This window comes from Elgaria multicarinata, chromosome 9 (genome assembly GCF_023053635.1).
Source record: "Elgaria multicarinata webbii isolate HBS135686 ecotype San Diego chromosome 9, rElgMul1.1.pri, whole genome shotgun sequence".
NCBI classification, from domain to species: domain Eukaryota; kingdom Metazoa; phylum Chordata; class Lepidosauria; order Squamata; family Anguidae; genus Elgaria; species Elgaria multicarinata.
This window is the reverse complement of record NC_086179.1, coordinates 2,672,269-2,691,060: the sequence shown is the minus strand read 5'-3', so window position 1 is coordinate 2,691,060 and position 18,792 is coordinate 2,672,269. Positions and strand designations below refer to the sequence as shown.

At 48.5% G+C, this 18,792-nt stretch overlaps 1 protein-coding gene across 1 annotated transcript; it reads right to left on the bottom strand.

Annotated features, from left to right (window-relative positions):
• Positions 1-1,054: 1,054 nt before the first annotated feature.
• Positions 1,055-8,244, bottom strand: LOC134403950 (snaclec coagulation factor IX/factor X-binding protein subunit A-like). Its single transcript, XM_063134495.1, has 5 exons — positions 8,178-8,244; positions 6,770-6,864; positions 5,370-5,504; positions 3,138-3,252; positions 1,055-1,125 (listed from the first exon to the last, which is right to left on the bottom strand). Exons 1-5 carry the CDS (start codon positions 8,242-8,244, stop codon positions 1,055-1,057), a joined length of 483 nt encoding a protein of 160 aa, XP_062990565.1.
• Between the last annotated feature and the right edge of the window lie 10,548 nt (positions 8,245-18,792).

The following is an 18,792-nucleotide window of genomic DNA, read 5'->3' as shown; positions in this document are numbered from 1 at the left end:
GCCGCAGGCTTGCTGAGGGAGGGAGGGAAAAGAGAGCGAATGCCTCTGTTTTGCAGCCAGCGTGGCGGGGCACACCAAGCAGAGTATGTCCATTAGCATTTTGGTGCTTTTGAAACATTTCAATTCACCGTTAAAAGGACTCTTCTTAAATGGTATTAATACATGTGTGCATCCTTCTCCTATATGGCTTGGGACCAAACTACCTTCTCCCATAAAAATGTCCCTGGGTTTTAAGACCTTCTGGAGAGGCGCTTCTCGGAAAAGACCACCTCGAGCGCCCTCCTGCCGCCCCCTTGCCTCTTAATGCCCCCCCTATGCAATCCCACCGCCCCAAGGGGTCAGTACTGCCCACTTTGGGAACCACTGCTTTAGGGTGACCCTATGAAAAGGAGGACAGGGCTCCTGTATCTTCAACAGTTGTATTGAAAAGGGAATTTCAGCAGGTGTTGTTTGTATATATGGAGAACCTGGGGAAATTCCCTCTTCATCACACCAGTTAAAGCTGCAGGTGCCCTGCCCTCTTTTAAATCTGGTCACTCTAGTATAGCTCCTGCAGCTTTAATGAAGAGGGAATTTCACCAGGTTCTCCATATATACAAATGACACCTGCTGAAATTCCCTTTTCTATGCAACGGTTAAAGATACAGGAGCCCGGTCCTCCTTTTCATAGGATCACCCTAGATACTTCTGCCTGTCCGGACAGGCCCCCATCTCCGTCACTGTATAATGGTTGTTGGTTCAGGCTCATGGCCCACTCACGTCCCAGCACCAACTGGGGTCTCCACTCCTCAGCTGGCCCCCTCCCCTTGATAACCCCCAGCTGCACAGAAGCAGCTTTCACCGCTGTGAAAGAGGCAAACGCAGAGCCACGTGTGCCTTGAAAGAGAGTTTATTGCTGTCACCGTGCCGAGAATGTCTGACCCATGGCACACCGGGGGGCGGGCGTTGAATTGGAGAGGACTTTTCGGCTTGGAAGGAATGGGGCTGCTAGATGAGTCTGGGGTGTGTGTGCGTGTGCAGGGCACGCTGACCTTGAGGGAGCAGGTGGGCCTCCTCAGGAGGACATGAACTTGCACAGGTAGGCAGTGGGTTCTTGGCAGCTGGCAGTACTCCATTCCTTATAACCTAGAAGACGGCAAAGGAATGGCGTCAGAAGTGTCTGCCCTTCCCTGGCTTCCATGTAGGAACTCCTGCCAGGTGGCCAGCCTCCCCACTCACAGCTGGGCCAGATCTACACCGAGTAGGATATAACACTTTGAAAACGGTTTGTATATGTAATGTGTCCTGGCCCTGAACAGTTGTCAAAACTGCTATAAACTGTGATAAATCAGTAGTGTAGATCCTGCCCTGGACCCAACTTCCCAACCCAGAGGAAATGTAGGTTATCTTGGGGAACCATGAAGAAGAAGAAGAAGAAGAAGAAGAAGAAGAAGAAGAAGAAGGAGAAGGAGAAGGAGAAGGAGAAGGAGAAGGAGAAGGAGAAGGAGAAGGAGAAGGAGAAGGAGAAGGAGAAGGAGAAGGAGAAGGAGAAGAAGAGCAGCATGTTCAGAGGAGGGCAACCAAGATGATCAAGGGTCTGGAAACAAAGCCCTATGAAGAGAGACTGAAAGAACTGGGCGTGTTTAGCCTGGAGAAGAGAAGATGGAGGGGAGACATGAGAGCACTCTTCAAATACCTGAAAGGTTGTCCCACAGAGGAGGGCCAGGATCTCTTCTTGATCCTCCCAGAGCGCAGGACACGGAATAACAGGCTCAAGTTAAAGGAAGCCAGATTCCAGCTGGACATCAGGAAAAACTTCTGACTGTTAGAGCAGTACGACAATGGAATCAGTTACCTAGGGAGGTTGTGGGCTCTCCCACACTGAAGGCGTTCAAGAGGCAGCTGGACAACCATCTGTCAGGGATGCTTTAGGGTGGATTCCTGCATTGAGCAGGGGGTTGGACTGGATGGCCTTAGAGGCCCCTTCCAACTCTGCTATTCTATGAATACATGAAGGAGAAGAGTCAATTTGTCACTTTCAGTTTCTCTCCATTACACATTTTCCCAGTCTTAGATTTTGCCATTCCTCCATGAGCCAAAGGTGGAGGAGGAGCCGGCCACATTGAGGAGCCTTAAGGCAGTTCAGGGGGATGCTGGGCCTTCATGGGAGTTGAGGGTGGTCGACCCTTCGTTTCATTAGCCCCCTGTCAGACTTGGAGGCAGGCATCAGGCAGCCACCGAGCCCTAAGCAATGGAAGCACCAAATGTTCAGTCTCAGCTGGCTGCCAGATGCAGCTGTGTCTGCCTGAGGAATATGGGTTCCTCGTGATTAAAGGTTTACTCATGAGCCAGGCTCTGCGTGTGAGTAGACCGTTCCTTACATGTCGCTTATGGCCTTTAGCTGTGCTATTGCTGGGGCTCTGAAAGGCTCATGCGTAAAAGCCTTCCGCTCTATGCACTGAACATTGCTCTGTGCATAGAACATGTGTTTCCCCAGTACCCTTGTCTTTCCTCGGTGTTGTAGCTCTGCTCTGGAACTTCCTGTGTTTCAGCGTTGGACTGCCTGCTGATGTGCTTTTGGGACTGACCCTGGCTCAATCGCTGGAACTCAGCCTCTGCATCACACCAGTTGGACCTGTTCGGTTTGCCCTGAATGTTTAGCCTTGAAAAATAAAATGTATTTTTTAAAAAGTATATGCATTTTTGTGTTGGGCCTCAATGCTGGTGGGAAACCAAGTTGAGGACATAGAATCATAGAATCATAGAATAGCAGAGTTGGAAGGGGCCTACAAGGCCATCAAGTCCAACCCCCTGCTCAAGGCAGGAATCCACCCTAAAGCATCCCTGACAGATGCTTGTCCAGCTGCCTCTGGAAGGCCTCTAGTGTGGGAGAGCCCACCACCTCCCTAGGTAACTGGTTCCATTGTCGTACTGCTCTAACAGTCAGGAAGTTTTTCCTGATGTCCAGCCAGAATCTCGCTTCCTTTAACTTGAGCCCATTATTCCGTGTCCTGCACAGGAAGTTAGCTCATATTTTTCTCCCCCATGCCTGGTAGGCAGTGAATCCAAATTTGACTCCCCTCCCCGCTTCCGCCCAGTTCAAATCCCTCCGGTGCTCCGGCTTCTGGTGGGTCTTCTTTCTTTAAGCCTCTCCTCACCTTTAAAGTCTATCAGAAAGACACAGTATTTTGACAGTGTTAAAAAGACGGGCTCAAACTCAGTCCATGCTGTGTACTTGACTGGGGAATCATCTGCCCATCTAAATTGTCTGACCTGCAGAGACAAAGGAGAAGGGTCTTTGCTGAGAAAGGCGCAGAACCGCTCCCACCCCCTGGCAGATGGTCCCCACAACTGCAGAAATCCGAGGCAGGGCAGCCCTTCTCAGGAGAGGAGAATCCTGAGGCTCAGGGAGAATTTACAGGACCATAAAACTCCCCCTGAAACTGAGATGCAGGTTTCTTATTACTTGGTTGGGCAAAATACCTTTTCCATGTCAGCTCTCTCTCTCTGTCTCTCTCTCTGTGTGTGTCTATGGCTGTGCAGTGGGGCTGCAATGTTTGTATGATGGAGCTGCCAACTGGCTTCTACCCCTGAAACTGTGTTTTTTTTGCAGTGTCTTTTTGCCGCGATATTTCGGGTTAAGCCCAGTGGGTGTTGCTGGGGGTGGACTTAGGCCCACGATAGGTCCGGGTAAGCATGGGAAGGCAGAGCAGAGGGGCAGGGGTGGACTTCGTAAGCTGAATGGCTGCTGGCGCTGTGGTTTTTCTGGCTGGATCGCCTGTGCTCCCTTCTTGGCATCTCTACTTATTGTTCCCGCCTCGCTGCGGTGATGCTGCGGTGTTTTCAGGGAACAGCGCTGCAAAGCGCATCGCGTGGAGACTCCTAACAGGGCTAGGAAAGAGCCCTGCCTGAAGCTCCAGAGAGTTTATCCTGGGGTGATCCCATGATGCACAGGGGATCCCGGGATCAGGGAGGGATGATCCCTCCCTGCCCTGGGATATAGCCGTCCCCTTTGGCCCCATTTTTTCCACGGTCCCGGGCTGAGCTGGAGACTGCGGAACGTGTGGCCGGTTGCCACAGGTTGACCCAGCTCCGTGCGATTCCTCGTGAGGAGCCTGGAGCCACCACGCACAGGGGCGCTGCACCCATCGGGGTAGGGTGTGGGGGAGCGGGGAAAGTAATTTAAATTTTAAAAAGGACTTATCTTTTGTGCACGAGCGTTCGTGCGCTGCTGGCCCTTTAATCTAAAAAAAATGGCGGTCGCAGCGCCTCTCTTTCTGAGGTCATCGCGCGTTGCGTGTAAACAGAGAAGGGATGTCGCGTTAAACACAGCGCGAGATCTTCCCTCCTCCGTCGCGGCATAACGGGTAGGTCTAGCTAAGGCCACAGCGTCAACAATACTGGACCGGTGGTTGGACTCACAACCCCTGTTCTTTCAAGGCATGGAAATGGGGCTCGTGCGTAACTCCCTCTATGGCCATGATGTGAAGCGGGAGGCGGCAGCCTCACAGCTGGCCGGCTCTTTTAAGACCTCAAATGTTGGCCAGAACCACATAAGGTGGCTCTCTTGTAGACTGAGGCCATAGCTAGACCTAAGGTTTATCCCTGGATTGTCCAGGGGTCAGACCTGTTCATCTAGATGACGCACAGGGGATCCAGTGCTCAGGCAGGGGCGAACCCTGGAGGATCCCAGGAGAAACCTTCAGTCTAGCTGTGGCCTAAGGCCCTTCCTACATCTAAAGGCCTTTGGGGAGGGAGGGTGGATGATCCCAGACTTACCTGCTTCTGGCATCATCCCCTAGCGTACAAACGCCAGCACAATATCCTGGAAAACAACAGGGACGTTGCAGGTGCCATTTTGAAAAAAACCCAAAAAACAGGTGGAAGGAGCACAATTGCGCTCCACCGAAAAACTAAGGATTTTTTTTTTAAAAAAAAACCACCCTGACCCTGCTCCTTCCTCACCCAGCGATGTCGCTGGACTCCCCCCGGAGCAGCTCCTTCCCTCTTTGCTGACCCCCGTTACTCATGGGGAGGAGGGAAGAAGCTGGGATGGGTGCCCACACTGCCCATGGTCCTTGAGATGTTCCCGGGACCATGGGAAAAATCAAGATAAGTGCTTCGGGGTCGCCTGCCTGCTCCCGGGATCCCTTGTGCCTCATTTGGATGCACAGGGACGTCCCCGGGGAAAACCCACGGTGTAGAAAGGGCCTAACCTTCCTCAACCTGATGCTCTCTAATGTCTTGGACTACAAATCCCAGCATCCCTCAGCCAGCATTGGCATTGGCCTGGGATTATGGGATGGTGAGTTGTAGTCCAACACACCTAGAGGGTTCCAGGCTGGGCAAGGCTATGGGAAAGGAAGGTGAATCAATGGCCTGGCGCGTACCTTCCAGCGGTCACGCAGCCCAATCCAGACATATCCCAGGCGTTTGTAGTTGCTGACTATGTGCCAGGCCACCAGGTCCGCCTCTGCCCAGCTGAGGATGGAGGCCAGGTGTCCATTGTAGCTCTGGCATTCTTTCTGAGGGAGACAGAGAAGGAATGAACGGGAGGGAGGGTGCGGGGAGGGTGCTTCAATTCTCGGCTGTGCTGCTCCCCCCCAGGAAGGAAGGGAAAGGAACCTCTCGTGCAAGCGCTGAGTCATTACTGACTCCTGGAGGGACGCCAGCCTCTGCTGACGTTTTCTTGGCAGGCCTTATAGCGGGGTGGTTTGCCGTTGCCTTCCCCAGCCGTGATTACCTTTTCCCCAGCTAACTGGGTACTCATTTTACTGACCTCGGGAGGATGGAAGGCTGAGTCGACCTGAGCCGGCTGCCTGAAACCAGCATCCGCTGGGATCGAACTCAGGCCGTGGGGAGAGTTTCGGCTGCAGAAACTGCTGCTTTACCGCTCTGCGCCACACACTGCTTCCCAAAACACTCATTTAATTAAAGGAAAAAGGGATCGTGTTTCCGTCACTACCTGTGCGCCATTTCAAAGGTGGGACGTACACTTGCATGTCTGTATGGCTAAGGACCCAACCTTTCATGCGTTAAAGGTAAGAAGGGCACGATCCACCCCACCACAGCACCACAGGTGGGTGAGTGCATTTGGCAAGGGAACAGCACGTGGTTCAGTGCGATTCTCCTCCCTTTCTCTCTTCCTGTACTTAAAGATAAGTCAGGTGAATGGTTAGATGGCGTTCTGGAAAGAATCATAGAATAGTAGCATTGGAAGGGGCCTACAAGGCCATCAAGTCCAACCCCCTGCTCAATGCAAGGATTCTCCTTAAAGCATCCCTGACAGGTGGCTGTCCAGCTGCCTCTTGAAGGCCTCTAGGGTGGGAGAGCCCACAACCTCTCTAGGTCACTGATTCCATTGTCGTACTGCTCTAACGGTCAGGACGTTTTTCCTGATGTCCAGCCGGAATCTGGCTTCCTGTAATTTGAGCCCATTATTCTGTGTCCTGCACTCTGGGAGAATTGAGAAGAGTGCTTGGATCTTGTTGTTGTTGTTGTTGTTGTTGTTGTTGTTGTTGTTATTATTATTATTATTATTATTATTATTATTATTATTAATTGCAAAGCTCTCTAGGCGGTTTGCATAATTAAAGGTAATGGCCAGCAGCATGCTATAATGCATGAGTGCAGCCATGCATGAGCCAACAAAGGAGGTGGGAAAAAGGGGGGGTCCCTTGTTTCTTATACTAATCTGCGTGGAGCTGGAGGGATCCTGCGCTACAACCATGCACAGTTTGACATATAGGCAGTAATTTTGTGCCCAGAAGCTACAAGAATATCCTCTTGCCTCTGCAGCATTCCAGGTCAGTTTTTCGTAAAAGACTCCATAGCAGTGGTTCTGGTAGGCCATCCAGCCCCCGGGGCACGATCCTCCATTTGTGCCTGCCGGAGGAGAGGAAAAGCATGGTCAAGGGTTAAGCAGTGGGTGACTTTTGGAAGAGGGGAGGGTCAGAATTCAGAGGAAGAGAGAGAAAGAGAGAGGCTAAAAACTGCTTGTCGGATTGAGGATAGAGAGCGATGCCTTTTGGACATGCTGGCCTGATTCACATCACTGCAAGCCCCCGTGGGTTCATTTACGTGGGGGGCTTGTCGTTCGCCGCTTTTAAAATGCAAGCTGCAGCAGGGGCCGCACCACGGCTTGTTATGCGTGTGAACCCAGTTCATGGTGGGCTGTTTGGAGAAGCTTCTTCCTAGAAGAAGCTGTGAGGACACGGAGGAGACGTGGAAAGGAAATGCTGAGCTGGAGGCTGTTGGAGGGACACCCTAGGCAGTTCAGGGTGATCCACATTGTCAGGGTGCGTAGGGTGGCCAGTTGTGTTACTTCATAGGGATCAGTCCTCTGTTTTGGAGAGCTGGCAGAAGGCAGTCTTTTATTTGAAGAGGTGCTCCAGTACAAGCAGATTTAAAGTTGAAGAACCATGAGGAGGGAGAGCAGGCAAAGGCCCTGATGTTGCTCCTCCACAGCAGACGGAGGAGGCACAAAGGCCACCTAGGCCATAGCTAGACCTATGGTTTATCCCTGGATTGTCCAGGGGTTAAAGCTGTCCATCTAGGTGACACACAGGGGATCCAGTGCTCAGGCAGGGGCGGACCCTGGATGATCCCAGGAGAAACCTTCGGTCTAGCTGTGGCCCTAGTTAATCTCCTCCAGGATAATGAGATGTACTGTGCTTCCTACGACAGTTATCCTTTCTAATTTTGCACCAGTACCTATAAATTTGCATATGTAACCGTTATGCAAATTGGTGTCCTCTTTTTGGGTGATGGTTAAGTGGGTGGGTGTGTTTTGGAAATAAAAAATGTTTTATGGATCTCTGTTTCACATCTTTCCTTCCAGCTTTCATCCCTGTGAGTTTTTTAAAAACCCTGTAGGCAGCAGGAGTAAGAATGAGTCTGAAGTGTTTAGATGTGCCCCTGATATATATATATATATATATATATATATATATATATATATATATACACACACACACACACACACACACACACACACACACACTGCCCCATAGCTGAAGCTCTCTGGGCGGTTTACAAAAGTTAAAAACAGTGAACATTAAATACAAATATACAAAAATTTAAAAGCATAAAAACAGCAATATCATTTAAAACAACTATTCTAGGGTCAGTATATAAATTGGGGGCCAAGCCATCCTGCCAGGCCTCAGCTCAATCGACGCTGTCCAGCAGGAACTCACCTGGCACGATGAAGCTGACGATCAGCAGGCCAAAGAGAATGAGCGGGAAAGAGGAGTTCAACCACATTTGCAGCTAGGGAGAGAGAACAGCCTTGATTTTTCTAAGTTCATTTAAAAGAGAGCAAAATACTCCCCTGCTTCCCCGTTGCTTGGAAATTTCACTTCTAGAAACCTTTTGTTCCAGCTCTGCATCGCAGGGCACCCAACTTCCCATGGAAAAGGCCAGAGGGATGGGATCAGTAGCCCCAGAAGATCCGTCCCGTGGCTGAAAGGAGAAGGTCTACAAAACCCACGGATGAAGATGACTTACCGGTCAAACCAGCACCTTTCTTTGCTGCTTGTCTGAAGAGGAGGCAATTTTTGCCCTTCCAGTGAAAAGGACCCACAGGAGGAGAATGCTCTGGGTGTGTGATACGTAAAGCTAGTTCATTGAGCACAGTGAACATCAGAAACAAATCACAATGTTGTTTCAAAAACTTGTTGTTGTTTATTCGTTCAGTCGTTTCCGACTCTTCGTGACTTCATGGACCAGCCCATGCCAGAGCTTTCTGTCGGCCGTTGCCACCCCTAGCTCCCCAAGCAGAAGCCTAAACGGCCCTCCATGTCAGCCTCCCCGAACCAAGGGCCCACCAGACCTGTTGGATGACCACCTGGTTGGGGAGGCTGCTATGTCAGAAGCCCCTGAAACATTCACAGCCACTAACTCATTTTAAGCCCATTGTCCAGAGGTTTCCATTTCATAAGGAAATTTCTCCATGTTCCAGAAGTCACAAACCAGCAAGAGATTTATTTTAAGTTTCACCATTAACTTCTTGTAAGTACCACTATTTGCATTACCTAATTATCTTTGGCCCCATTTGAACTTGCCCGTTCTTCCACTCTGCTATTCAAATGGCCATTTTTGAGATGCAAATGACTTCCGTGTCCTTTTTTGGGATACCTTTTAAAGTACAAGCTATCAGATCATGGAAATCACTGGAGATCTTAACAGGCAGGTGCATTTTCATTGCACTGAACAAACATCCAGAGGAATGGTTGCAAATAAGAATAAGAAAAAAAGGGCTGTCTTCTCTTATATGAGCCTGTCCAGGTCTCCGGAGATGGCCTTCACCAATTCCTCTGAACATTTGTTCCTGCATTGAGCAGGGGGTTGGACTCGATGGCCTTAAAGGCCCCTTCCAACTCTACTACTCTGTGATTCTATGTTTCTATGAATTCCCACCAATTACTAAAGCATATCTAGATGGGTGGATACACAAGACAGGGCCTTTCTGGTTGCTGCACCAGAGCTTTGAAAAAAGAGACCCATGTGACTCCCTTTCTCTTGTCCTTTTATTGCCAGGCAAAGAAATTTTTACTTAGCCAAGCATTTGGCATAGCTGATGGATGTATTACCAAGGCCAGGGCAGACATCTCAGGATGGAAATCAAAATCGATGATGATGATGTAGGAGGATGTAGGATGTGGGTCTGTCTGTCATAGAGTCACAGAATAATAGAGTTGGAAGGGGCCTCTAAGGCCATCGAGTCCAACCCCTGCTCAATGCAGGAATCCACCCTAAAGCATCCATGACTGATGGTTGTCCAGCTGCCGCTTGAAGGCCTCTAGTGTGGAAGAGCCCATGACCTCCCTATTTATTATTTATTTATTTATTTATTACATTTCTATACCACCCAATAGCTGGAGCTCTCTAGGCGGTTCACAAAGGTAACTGATTTCATTGTCGTAGGTAACTGGTTCCATTGTCGTACTGCTCTAACAGTCAGGAAGTTTTTCCTGATGTCCAGCTGGAATCTGGCTTCCTTTAACTTGAGCCCATTATTCCGTGTCCTGCACTCTGGGAGGATCGAGAAGAGATCCTGGCCCTCCTCTGTGTGACAACCTTTCAAGTATTTGAAGAGTGCTCTCATGTCTCCCCTCCATCTTCTCTTCTCCAGGCTCAACATGCCCAGTTCTTTCAGTCTCTCTTCATAGGGCTTTGTTTCCAGACCCCTGATCATGCTCGTTGCCCTCCAGCACCATAACGTCAAGACCATGAAATCTAGTCAACTGAACCTTGGCATGAATACTAATAGGACCCTTGAGATGGGACATCAGGGTTTATTTCATTAAAAAAACAACACCATATTAGGTAATTAAAAATAATTTAAGTGTGTCCATGTTTTTGAAGCCTGCAGTACTGTCTTCATTCACTAGGTGACACACGTCCACAACCGGTACATAGCTTTGGAATCAGGCACAGTCTGAAGCCAGGAGGGGCGGTTCAAGGGGAAACAGCCCTTCAGCTCTCTCCTTCTGAGGTGCAGCCCCCACCCCAGGGAATGCAGTGTGCAGACCCATCCCTCTAGGAGTGCCCTATGGCAGAGGCTGTGCCTAAGGGTATCGGTAGTCATGGCTTCGCTTAGATGGGGAAAACACAGTATGTCCAACTCTGGCAGCTCCATATGTTTGCTTGACACGATGTACGTTTCCTGTATCAAACTAAGGGCTATTCCAACCCATGCAAATCTGGATCCCTTCATTAGAAATAAATAACACACACACACACACACACACACACATCCCAGTCCTCTCCCACCTCCTTGCCTTTTCAGCTGATGAAGCAGAAGTGAAGTAGCCTAGGAATATTGTGGGGGGTCTCCTTTCAAACTAGACCTTTCCAGGAAGAGTTTCTGGGAGAGGAATACGGTGTGTGTGTGTGTGTGTGTGTGTGCAACCCTGTAACGTCTTCTCGATATCTCAGGGGCTTTTGATACCGTTGACCTTCTGGGAGTTGAGGGCACTGCCTCAGAGTGGTCCGGCTCTTCGTTGCTGGGTCAGTTCCAGAGAATACCACTGGGTGGCTGGTTGGTGCTCTGGAGAGCTGCACCGGCGGCCACTCTCTGGCGATGGTGGCTCACATTCTCCCCACCCCTGGTGGTGGTGGTGGCGGTGGCTCCAGCTTGCTCCCCACCCCCTGGCAGCAGCAGTAGCAGCAGCGGCAGGTCCCCCCGCCTCAAGTGCTGGGAAGTCTTGCACTAGCCCTTGTGCTGGTTTGGAAGCTGCAGCTAGTGCAGAACCCAGCGACAAGGAGTCTCAGGCCTAATATACACCAAGCAGTATATTGCACTATGGAAGTGGTATGAAAGCGATATATAAAATAGGGTGACCCTATGAAAAGGGGGACAGGGCTCCTGTATCTTTAACAGTTGTATTGAAAAGAGAGGTCCGCCCGGCGCCTACACTGTACTGCTTTCGTCGCCAGCTGAAGACCTTTTTATTCACTCAGTATTTTAACACTTAATTTTAACTTAAATTTAAATTTTACTGTTTTAACTCTGTATTTTAATCTTATATCAATTTTGCTGCGTGGTTTTATCCTGGTTGCGCTTTTTATACTGTATTTCGTAATTGTGCTTTTAACCTGTTGGTTGTTTTATTGTGGTTTTAATTTTTGTGAACCGCCCAGAGAGCTTCGGCTATTGGGCGGTATAAAAATGTAATAATAAATAAATAAATAAATAAATAAAAGGGAATTTCTGCAGGTGTCATTTGTATATATGGGGAACCTGGTGAAATTTCCTCTTCATCACAAGAGTTCAAGCTGCAGGTGCCCTGTCTTCTTTTAAAATGGTCACTCTAGTATAGCTCCTGCACCTTTAACTGTTTTGATGAAATGACACCTGCTGAAATTCCCTTTTATTAATATTTTTATTTATTTATATAGCACCATCAATGTACATGGTACAGGAGCCCTGTCCTCCTTTTCATATGGTCACCCTAAAAGGCAGGAGCCACACTACTGCTTTATAGCAGTATTGAACAGGGTGACCAAACGCCCGGATTTGGCCGGACGGGCCAGGAAATCGGGGGGTAAATCCCTGTCCGGCCGGAAATGGCCTCCCCCGGCCTTTTGCCCGGGAAATCGGGGCCTCTTCTTGGTCGTCGCCACCATGGCGACCAAGGAGAGGCCTCAATAGAAGCCAGGGGAGCCAAGACGGGTGTTTCCGTGTTTGGGAAACACGCGGCTCTCGGGGCTTATATTAGGGCGTCTCCGTGGAGGAGACGCTCCAATAGAGAAGCCCACGCGGCCGGCCCGTTTCCCAATCAAACAAACAACCCCCCTCCCGGCTTAAGACCCGCCTTCCTACCTGATCCAGACGCGATTGGATCAGGTAGGAAGGCGGGGGTTTGTTTCCTTGTTTGGGAAATGCTCCGGCCGCATGGGCTTCTCTATTGGAGCGTCCCCGTGGAGGAGACGCTCCAATAGAGAAGCCCATGCGGCCGGAACATTTCCCAAACAAGGAAACAAACAAACCCCCCTCCCGGCTTAAGACCCGCCTTCCTACCTGATCCAGACGCGATTGGATCAGGTAGGAAGGCGGGTCTTAAGCCGGGAGGGGGGTTGTTTGTTTGATTGGGAAACGCTCCGGCCGTATGGGCTTCTCTATTGGAGCGTCTCCTCCACGGGGACGCTCCAATAGAGAAGCCCATGCGGCCGGAGCATTTCCCAAACAAGGAAAAAATCCCCCTCCCGGCTTAAGACCCGCCTTCCTACCTAATCCAGACGCGATTGGATCAGGTAGGAAGGCGGGTCTTAAGCCGGGAGGGGGGTTGTTTGTTTGATTGGGAAACGCGCCGCCCCTGTGGGCTTCTATTGGAGCGTCTCCTCCACGGGGACGCTCCAATAGAAGCCCATTGAGCATTGCACTAATCTAATTAATTTTTTAAAGGAGGGGAAGGGCAGGTGGGTGTGGGTCTGTGGGAGAGCATTGCACTAATCTAATTCATTTTTTAATGGAGGGGAAGGGCAGGTGGGTGTGGGTCTGTGGGAGAGCATTGCACTAATCTAATTCATTTTTTAAAGGAGGGGAAGGGCAGGTGGGTGTGGGTCTGTGGGAGAGCATTGCACTAATCTAATTAATTTTTTAATGGAGGGGAAGGGCAGGTGGGTGTGGGTCTGTGGGAGAGCATTGCACTAATCTAATTCATTTTTTAAAGGAGGGGAAGGGCAGGTGGGTGTGGGTCTGTGGGAGAGCATTGCACTAATCTAATTCATTTTTTAAAGGAGGGGAAGGGCAGGTGGGTGTGGGTCTGTGGGAGAGCATTGCACTAATCTAATTAATTTTTTAATGGAGGGGAAGGGCAGGTGGGTGTGGGTCTGTGGGAGAGCATTGCACTAATCTAATTCATTTTTTAAAGGAGGGGAAGGGCAGGTGGGTGTGGGTCTGTGGGAGAGCATTGCACTAATCTAATTAATTTTTTAAAGGAGGGGAAGGGCAGGTGGGTGTGGGTCTGGGTCTGTGGGAGAGCATTGCACTAATCTAATTATTTTTTTAAAGGAGAGGAAGGGCAGGTGGGTGTGGGTCTGGGTCTGTGGGAGAGCATTGCACTAATCTAATTATTTTTTTAAAGGAGAGGAAGGGCAGGTGGGTGTGGGTCTGGGTCTGTGGGAGAGCACTGCACTAATCTAATTAATTTTTTAAAGGAGGGGAAGGGCAGGTGGGTGTGGGTCTGGGTCTGTGGGAGAGCATTGCACTAATCTAATTAATTTTTTAAAGGAGGGGAAGGGCAGGTGGGTGTGGGTCTGTGGGAGAGCATTGCACTAATCTAATTCATTTTTTAAAGGAGGGGAAGGGCAGGTGGGTGTGGGTCTGTGGGAGAGCATTGCACTAATCTAATTCATTTTTTAAAGGAGAGGAAGGGCAGGTGGGTGTGGGTATGTGGGAGAACATTGCACTAATCTAATTCATTTTTTAAAGGAGGGGAAGGGCAGGTGGGTGTGGGTCTGTGGGAGAGCATTGCACTAATCTAATTCATTTTTTAAAGGAGGGGAAGGGCAGGTGGGTGTGGGTCTGTGGGAGAGCATTGCACTAATCTAATTCATTTTTTAAAGGAGAGGAAGGGCAGGTGGGTGTGGGTATGTGGGAGAACATTGCACTAATCTAATTCATTTTTTAAAGGAGGGGAAGGGCAGGTGGGTGTGGGTCTGTGGGAGAGCATTGCACTAATCTAATTATTTTTTTAAAGGAGAGGAAGGGCAGGTGGGTGTGGGTCTGGGTCTGTGGGAGAGCACTGCACTAATCTAATTAATTTTTTAAAGGAGGGGAAGGGCAGGTGGGTGTGGGTCTGTGGGAGAGCATTGCACTAATCTAATTCATTTTTTAATGGAGGGGAAGGGCAGGTGGGTGTGGGTCTGTGGGAGAGCATTGCACTAATCTAATTCATTTTTTAAAGGAGGGGAAGGGCAGGTGGGTGTGGGTCTGTGGGAGAGCATTGCACTAATCTAATTAATTTTTTAATGGAGGGGAAGGGCAGGTGGGTGTGGGTCTGTGGGAGAGCATTGCACTAATCTAATTCATTTTTTAAAGGAGGGGAAGGGCAGGTGGGTGTGGGTCTGTGGGAGAGCATTGCACTAATCTAATTAATTTTTTAATGGAGGGGAAGGGCAGGTGGGTGTGGGTCTGTGGGAGAGCATTGCACTAATCTAATTCATTTTTTAAAGGAGGGGAAGGGCAGGTGGGTGTGGGTCTGTGGGAGAGCATTGCACTAATCTAATTCATTTTTTAAAGGAGGGGAAGGGCAGGTGGGTGTGGGTCTGTGGGAGAGCATTGCACTAATCTAATTAATTTTTTAAAGGAGGCGAAGGGCAGGTGGGTGTGGGTCTGGGTCTGTGGGAGAGCATTGCACTAATCTAATTATTTTTTTAAAGGAGAGGAAGGGCAGGTGGGTGTGGGTCTGGGTCTGTGGGAGAGCATTGCACTAATCTAATTATTTTTTTAAAGGAGAGGAAGGGCAGGTGGGTGTGGGTCTGGGTCTGTGGGAGAGCACTGCACTAATCTAATTAATTTTTTAAAGGAGGGGAAGGGCAGGTGGGTGTGGGTATGTGGGAGAGCATTGCACTAATCTAATTAATTTTTTAAAGGAGGGGAAGGGCAGGTGGGTGTGGGTCTGTGGGAGAGCATTGCACTAATCTAATTAATTTTTAAAAGGAGAGGAATGGCAGGTGGGTCGGTGTCTGTGGGAGAGCATTGAACTAATTAATGCACATGATAATAATAATGCATATAAAAATGTAATAAATAAATAAATGTGACCGAGGCCACACCCCCTTGGGGGCCGGACATGTTGAGTTGGCTCCGCCTTGGGGGTGGGCATGTTGGGGTGGCCACGCCTCCTGAGGGCGGCCATTTTGTCCTCCTTTTTGGTTTCCAAAATATGGTCACCCTAGTATTGAAGTGCACTGACAACTGTTGGGACCCATTGACAAATACCATATACCGCTTTCATAGTGCTAGATCCTGCTTGGTGTGGCTCCTGCCCTTTATATTCTGCTTTCATACAGCTTTCATAGTGATATATCCAGCTTGGTGTAGATTAGGCCTCAGTGTGGCCCCCAGCTACACACATATCATAAGTACATCTCTGCTGGATCAGACCAAGGGTCCATCTAGTCCAGCACTCTGTTCACACAGCGGCCAACCAGCCATCGACCAGGGACCAACGAAGCAGGACATGGTGCAACAGCACCCTCCCACCCATGTTCCCCAGCAACTGGTGCACACAGGCTTACTGCCTTTGATACTGGAGGTAGCACACATCCATCAAGGCTAGTAGCCATGGATAGCCTTCTCCTCCAGGAATTTATCCAACCCCCTTTTAAAGCCATCCCAATTGGTGGCCATCACTAAATCTTGGGGTAGTGAGTTCCATAATTTAACTATGCGCTTCTCTCTTCTTTCCAAAGTATAGATAGAGGCAGTCACGCATCTCCAACTCTTCCTTTTGGGCCTTTTGTAAATAGTAGGGGTGTGCACTAGGGGTGTGCATGGACCCCCCGATCTGCTTCTCTTCCAGATTTGCAACTTCCGGATCGGGTCTGCTCCGCTTCGTTGTGAAGCTCCGGATCCGGATCGGAGCTCTGCTTTCCCCCCCCATAGGCTTGCATTGGAATCCAAAAAAGCCTACAACTTTTTTTCTGTTAAAGTTAGAATCCTCAAACTTGGCACCATGATAGCTTATTCATGTATACACATGCATGCCAAGCCTCAAGCAAATCCAAGCATCCCCTGATTTTGGGGGAATTTTTGAAAATCGGACACCCCAATTTCAGATATGGGATTTACTCTGACATTTTCACAGATAAAAACTTTGAAGCAGGGACCCTCACAGATGCCATCTAGATCCACATTCATGGCAAGTTTCAAGCAAATCCCATCATCCCCTGATTTTTGGCGGGGGTTTAACCTCTAACGCATCACCCCTAACCCCAATTCACACCCCTTTCAATATCTCCACCAATTTCCACGTTAGAAATGTCAAATTAGGTACCATGACACCTGATGCATGTATACACATGCATGCCAAGCCTCAAGCGAATCCTAGCTTCCCCTGATTTTGGGGTCATTTTTGAAAATCGGACACCCTATTTTCAGATATGGGATTTACTCTGACATTTTGACAGATAAAAACTTTGAAGCAGGCACCCTCACAGATGTCATCTAGATCCACATTCATGGCAAATTTCAAGCAAATCCCATCATCCCCTGATTTTTGGCGGCGGTTTAACCTTTTAACTCACCCCAATTCAAGTCCCATGCTAGAACTCTGTCAATTTTCACGTTAGAATTGTCAAATTAGGCACCATGACACCTGATGCATGTATACACATGCATGCCAAGCCTCAAGCAAATCCAAGCCTCCCCTGATTTTGGGGGGATTTTTGAAAATCGGACACCCCAGTATCTCAGGGAAGCTGCAGACAGCTCAATGGGCTTTATTCATGGCCATTTCAAAGGAAATCCCAACATGCCATGAATTGGGGAGTAGATAAACCTAAATATGAATCTTCTTCCACACTTGAAAAATTTATTTGGAACTTCAAAAAGTCTAAGTGAGCACAGGAAGGACTTATCCCCTGAGTCAAAGCAAGACACACACAAACCATCCCTGCGAGGCGGGCACAGAGGAGGACAGGCAGCACTGGGAGCAAGCATGCCGGAGGCTTGTGGGGTTGAACCACAAAGCCCATCATGTAGTACAGCTCCCAGGCACCAGGCGGACAGAGAGGCAGGCAGAGATGTACGACTATGCCAAAGATCTATGGGGAAGTCAGTCCCAGCAGATACCCCAAAACAACAGCACCCAGGCGGAGGCGGGAAGGCAGGCATGGAGCAGACATTTCTGGGGGCACAAGGAAGTGAGCCAAGGATAGTTTCAAAGCCAGTAATGCAAACCATCCCTGTGAGGCGGGAGCAGCACAGAGAGATGCCTTTTCTTTTGCATCCCATAACTAGGAGGTTAGGAGGATAAGAGTAAAGCTTTGTGATCCTTGCTTCAGAGTTGATTGACTGCATTGTGATCACAGCCATTATTAAACAACAACAAAAGCTTTTTCCTAAAGCTCTTTTCTTTTTCCTAAAGCTTTTAAAACTTGATGTTGTGCAGACTTCTACTGTTACTTTCTACTGTTAGTTTTACCCTACCCTGTGCCTGCTTACCCTACCCTGTACCTGTTTGCATTCTCTTCCCCTCCTTATTGTTTTACTATGATTTTATTAGATTGTAAGCCTATGCGGCAGAGTCTTGCTATTTACTGTTTTACTCTGTACAGCACCATGTACATTGATGGTGCTATATAAATAAATAAATAAATAAATAAATAAATAATAATAATAATAATAACAAAATAATAACGTTAATAATAGCAGTACTAATTAATATTAATAGCAGCAGCAGCAACAACAACAAGAACAACAAGGAGTTGAACCACAATCAAAGCCTGCCTGACTTCACTGAAGAGGAAAAGCCAGGAGAGCTTGGGCTATGGGGTATATAAATATGTAATAAATAAATAAATAAACAAAGGAGGGGTGGAATTAAAAGCAGCAGTGTTGCTGAATAAACAACAAGAAGAATTTTTTTTAAAAAGGCTATGTCTGTCTTTTACCAGTAAGAGGAAAGTGGACGTGCCCAGGGGGAGGGGGAACTATGCCAATTTGATTAGCCCTAAGTAAGTACCAGTCTTTAAGAACTACCTGACACTTCAACTTATGACAGGCATTAGCTTCTAGAAGTTCTTGACTGTTTAATCTCTGGAGTGTTTGGATGACCCCCCCAAGAGCAGGAGTGTGTGCACTGGGCACGTCCACATGCCCTAGGGGACCTCATCCCCTTGCACCACATCTATTCAGTTGTTCACTAAGGTTAGGGTGGGTAGCAGTGCTGTGTTTCCTATCTGTTATTTATTTGCTTAGTATATGATTTCAGGTTGTGTTTGTGCATTTGGTGGGGCTACTGTTTAAAAAAACACTGGGAAAAGTCCGTTCAGAGACTAAAAAAGAGAAGTTTCCCAGTATCCCAAGTTACTAAGTATCCCGTTTTGCCTATCCCCCCTCCAACTTTGGGATTGGAGGATGCTTCATCAGGTGATCATGACTGGGAGTTGAATCTGCCTCTCAGCACTTCAAAAAGGTACCTCTCCCGCTTTTTTTACCCTATCTTTTAAAAAATTATAGCAAGCAAGCCGCACCATGCAGAGTGCTGAAAATAGGTTCAAAATGACCCCCACCCACGACTCACTAAGCACAGTGAGTTTCAAATAGTTAGCTTGAAAAACAAAAAAGTTATCCACTAA

Coding starts and splice junctions, on each gene's coding strand:
- LOC134403950 (XM_063134495.1), bottom strand. CDS start 8,244: ATGTGGTTGAACTCCTCTTTCCCGCTCATTCTCTTTGGCCTGCTGATC. Junction 6,865..8,177: donor CGTCAGCTTCATCGTGCCAG/GTGAGTTCCTGC, acceptor CTCCTCCGGCAG/GCACAAATGGAGGATCGTGC. Junction 5,505..6,769: donor TGACCTGGAATGCTGCAGAG/GCAAGAGGATAT, acceptor TGTCTCCCTCAG/AAAGAATGCCAGAGCTACAA.